Genomic DNA, 4,802 nt, shown 5'->3' on the forward strand with positions numbered 1-4,802 from the left:
TTTAGGGGTAAATTTGTCAAATTATATTTTGCATAATCTGATCTATAGTTCCCCACATTTTATAAAACAAATTTTTCGTCCCTCACATTTTATAAAATGATTTTTTCATCCCTCACATTTCACAAAATGAATTTCTCCATCCCTCACATTTCAAAAAATGAATTTTTCATGTGATGCCTAGAAAAACAACTTTCTGCGCCTAAATGTATGGAAAATCTGTATATTTTCCTTCCCATGAAATACTAGTGTCAAACTTAGGATGTTATTTTCTAAGAAACAATTTTTATATTTTCCGTGACCACATTTTTTAATCATCTTTTTATCTCACATACATCAAAATATCACAATATATATATATATATATTTTTAAAAAAATTCAAAAAATAGCTATCCAAATGAAAACTAAAAGCCAAGCTTTTTAATGTGGACAAATGAAGTTGAAGATCAATTGGGAGCATCCAATATTGCTATACTATCTGAAAAAAATTGTTACATCAAGTCAAACAAAGGAAGCTGCATTCTCTAATGATCGAGAATTAAGCAACATCCTTTGTATGTCAAGTACAAGACTAGAATTTAGAAACATGAGGGAAAAAAAAAGCATCTAATTTCTTTTCTTAATCCATGGCTAATAGACTAATGGTGATGGGCTTGATAATGACCCCCTACATAATATGACAAATTGGACCCAAGCTCACAATTATTGATACTACAATGATTCATCATCATATTAGTTTTTCACATTATGACAATGATGTTTGTTGCTTACACTATTCTCGTTTCGTCTTTTATCTTGTAAATTTCTACCTTTGTTTAAGCCGTTCGATTTCTTACCCCCCAGCAAGTCTAGTTGCCCAACAATACCATCTAACAAGGCAAGCAACGCCAATGCCCTTAAAACTATTTATTCTATGACATTAAAAGTTATTTTGGGGTGAAATAAAACTCTTATTGGGTATTTTAAATTTTTTCTTTTTTTTTGTACATGTCAAGATTTTTAATTCGGGATGAATCTAAAAAAAAAAAGAGCAAAAGTTCTTTCCCAAATTAAAAATTTTTGTCAGCAACTGTATTTATCTAACACAAATTATCTCTTATTGGAAATACTAAACAACGTATATTTAAACAACATGGACATCATTTTGCCAGAGAGAGAGAGAGTGTGTGTGTGTGTGTGTTCAATTTGGTTTTTTTTTTCCTCCTTTGTTTTTCTTTTCTTTATGAGAAACTAATAAAGAAGAGAAGGCGAAGTGATCTTCAGCTCTGTATGGGTTTTTTTCTCTTTCTGTTACATTTCTTTTTCCATGTCCTCTAAGAAAAAGCTGCTTCTTCTTCTTCAATATAATTAACGTCTTTTTGGGTCCAAGCAGGGGCAGCAAACTAGTAAAGTTTTCCAAGCCAATATATTTCTGTCTCACAGGGAGTGGTCCAATACCGACCTCATGAACAAATAAAATGGCCAATTTGGGACTTGTAAGGCAAGATTAGCGGCTGTCATTGATCCTCAACAATTTTTTTTTTATTTTTTATTTTTTAATAATCTGTGCGAATTATTATTTCTCATGAATCCAAATTTGTGATCTTCTTCATTTATTAATTTTTTTTTTTTTGCATTTTTTGAAGAATAATACATAACTCCAAACGCTGTAAACAGTTATATATAGAGCCTTAATATATAAACCAAAAGACAAAATCACCTAACAATTGCAAATTTTTTCTGGCAGGTATATGAGGTATGCCACTTTCAAAATTGTTATATTTTCTTCATTATTTGTCGTTTAATTTCTGTCATTAATCACATTATCTTGTTGATCACATAATTAATACGTTAATCTACTCTATCAATGTGGTAAAAATTAACTATGTTTAAAAGTGTTTCTTTTTTCAGCCTTTCATTTCCCATTTGGTGAATCCACCAAATCCCCAAAAGACCATTTCATCGCTCTATGATTTTTCCCTTATCTTTCTATGCCTAGTTTACAAAAATAAATGACCGGAAAAACATAGCTATACATATTCTACCTATAGTTTAGCCTGCAAAAGAACCCAAAAAAGGAAAAAAAAAACTATTTCAAAGGTCCAAAGCAATAATTTGCCGTTGATTTATATGATCATATTTCCAAATGGAAGTTAAGAAAAGCTAAATTCTGTTTTCCTGAATACCAGCAAGTCATATGACTTTTCTATCAATAGAAATAAGGTCTCCAGCTCATAAATGATATCAATTTCAAAGGAAATTAAATGTTGACCGATGGATTAGTAGAGTAATTTTGTAACAAATTGGCAAAAATAAAAAGAATCCACGCAATCTTTCCTTTTCTAAACATTTAATTCTTTTTACTAATTGCATTTTCAAGTCCTTCGATTGAAAGTTCAAACCAATTTCATTTTCACGACTGTACCCAATTTCCCAGCAGCTCCTAGGAAGCCGCCCCCACTGCTTCTATGGTACTAATTTCCTGACTCAGTCAGGCCCATCAATTTATACCAAAATTAATATTCATGCAAATAGAAAAAAAATAAAAAAAAGGGCTAGAAAAACAATTTTTTTATCCAACAAAAAAGAAAAGAAAAGAAAAACTAATATCACTACTGTTCTGAGATTCAAACGTTAATATACAAGCAACAGCCTTATCTGGAAAAAACAGGCTCTTCTGTGATTGTATCCAACAAAGGTTTCCTTGATTTGCACGATGCTAATCTAAATCTATATTCCATATCCTTAAACCCTTCAATCTCCTCCAAATTCAACCTCGACCGCCCAACTTCTTGATCATCATCTCTTGTCACCGCGGCGGCCGCCACCTCAGGTTCAACTTTGCCACCGGCTATCCGCCTCGCTGCAGTGTTCGCCGCCATCAAAACCACCGCCATATCAGCTGCAGTGACGATGGAATTCACGCGTTTCATCTGAAACATGATATAAACGTTGCCAAACTCCAAATCTTCATCGGCAGAAAGGGCGGAAAATCTTTTTCCAATATTCAAGGACTTAGAGTTCACCAAGAAGTAGTTTGGACATTCTAGCATGAGTTCTGCTGCCTTCACCAGTTGCCGGAACTGCCGTACTTCACCGCCTGGGAGAATAACCCTGGCGGCCCTGGTGGTTTTCATCAACGGAGTCGGAAGAGTGCTGCATGACATCAAGTTTCCCATGATGGAAGGGGGGAGAGAGAGAGAGAGAGAGAGAAAGGTGTTTGAAGTGCTGTTTAGTGCGTGTCTATGTGTGAACCGGTGGAATTGCTTTGCTATTTAAAGAGCACAACTATTGCGCGTGGAGGCTATAATTTACTACTAATAATTATGTGTGGGTTGGAGTAACACAAATATCAATTTTCAAATTAAGCAATTAATAGTCTAGAAATCCAATTATAGGAAATTTTTTGACTTTCCTTCTTCTCTCTTTTTTTTAAATTTCCAAAACCTATTCCCTCAATTTGGAGAATCGTTTATTGTTTATTAATTTTTTTTTGGGGAGGGGGGGGGGAGGGATAAATGGCAATGTGAATTTTAAAAGTGGTTCAAGATTTTTTAAAAAGAAAATCAGATAGCAACCTTATCCAAATACAGTTAGTAGAGTATATGTTAGGCTCAAGAGAATATAAGCAAATCACACGCACTAAAACTTTCATTTAAGGTGGGAAATGGAAAATTAATTCATTTCAATAAGATATAACTATATATATAAGCAATAATATCCACAAATTACATATTATTGATTAGGATAAGATTTTTTTTGCTTGTGATAAGATTTTAAAGAAATTTAAAATGTAACAACGATATGTCCTACAAAAGTTCAATGTGAAATGATGAGGAAATTGTATAGAAATGACTCATCCTAGGGATGTTGGAGCTTGAACCCGGATGACAAGGACATATAATTATAGTTAAGGGATCCTTAATAGGAGTTAGGATCTAGCCACCCTAGTACTAGAAATAGCTAAGGGCACCAAATTCGATTACCATTTGGCAAAGACAGAGCTCTAACGCAGAAGTCCAGAACAGAGACTTTTGCGGCTGGGTTTGACTAGGGTGTCCGCGTTGGGGGCGAAATTTGTGGAAAAGATGAAGGAAAGTTATAGGAATTAGTTTCGTAGTTTTGAGTCATTGGTGTCACGAGTCCTTTGGCATTGATGCGTGTGGGGACTGCGACCCCGTGGGAAAATATGGAACTTTGGCTTTGTGAACCGAATCCGAATGCTCAGTCTTTGGAAGTTAGTACACAAGTTTAGAACCAGAACTGTCTATCAACTATGATGTAATTTCTTTACCTAGCAAAACAAACAAACAAACAAACAAACATCTTGGTTTGGTTTATTCTTTTGTTTTCTTTATGTGTTTCCTTGAGAATAACCAATTCATCTGCAGATTTTTGTGGTGTACAATGTGCAAGCTTGATGTATTATTATTGGGCTCAGAGGGGATTATTCTTTGTCAACTTTTAATTTACATGATATGCTCTCAAAGTTTTGAGGATTGTTGGTTAGAAATTACTAGTATTTAATATATATGGATTAATTTTTTTTATACATTATCACTTTATAGGTAAAAGTTATTTCTAGTGTAATAAAACATGAGTATACTAAGGGTTTATCCGACGAGCACCACCAGTTAAAATAGGGTTTCGATTGTTATTTATTTGGAAAAAGCTAGTTAAGTTGAGTGCATGTCTATTGTGATTATTTACATCATTTCACGCATACGGGCTCAGGTATAAGTTAAATGTACTAAAAAGTACTAATCGGACACACCAGTTAATAATAAAATTCTTTCTTTTTTTTTTTTTAAGGAAGAGAAAATAT

General features: G+C 33.5%; 1 protein-coding gene across 1 annotated transcript; it reads right to left on the reverse strand.

The window, feature by feature from the left end:
- Positions 1-2,513: 2,513 nt before the first annotated feature.
- On the reverse strand, positions 2,514-3,213 carry LOC113753732. Its single transcript, XM_027297961.1, has one exon. It carries the CDS (start codon positions 3,154-3,156, stop codon positions 2,632-2,634), a length of 525 nt encoding a protein of 174 aa, XP_027153762.1. The 5' UTR covers positions 3,157-3,213; the 3' UTR covers positions 2,514-2,631.
- Positions 3,214-4,802: the final 1,589 nt, after the last annotated feature.

The sequence above is a fragment of the Coffea eugenioides genome, chromosome 11 (assembly GCF_003713205.1).
Source record: "Coffea eugenioides isolate CCC68of chromosome 11, Ceug_1.0, whole genome shotgun sequence".
In the NCBI taxonomy this organism is placed as follows: domain Eukaryota; kingdom Viridiplantae; phylum Streptophyta; class Magnoliopsida; order Gentianales; family Rubiaceae; genus Coffea; species Coffea eugenioides.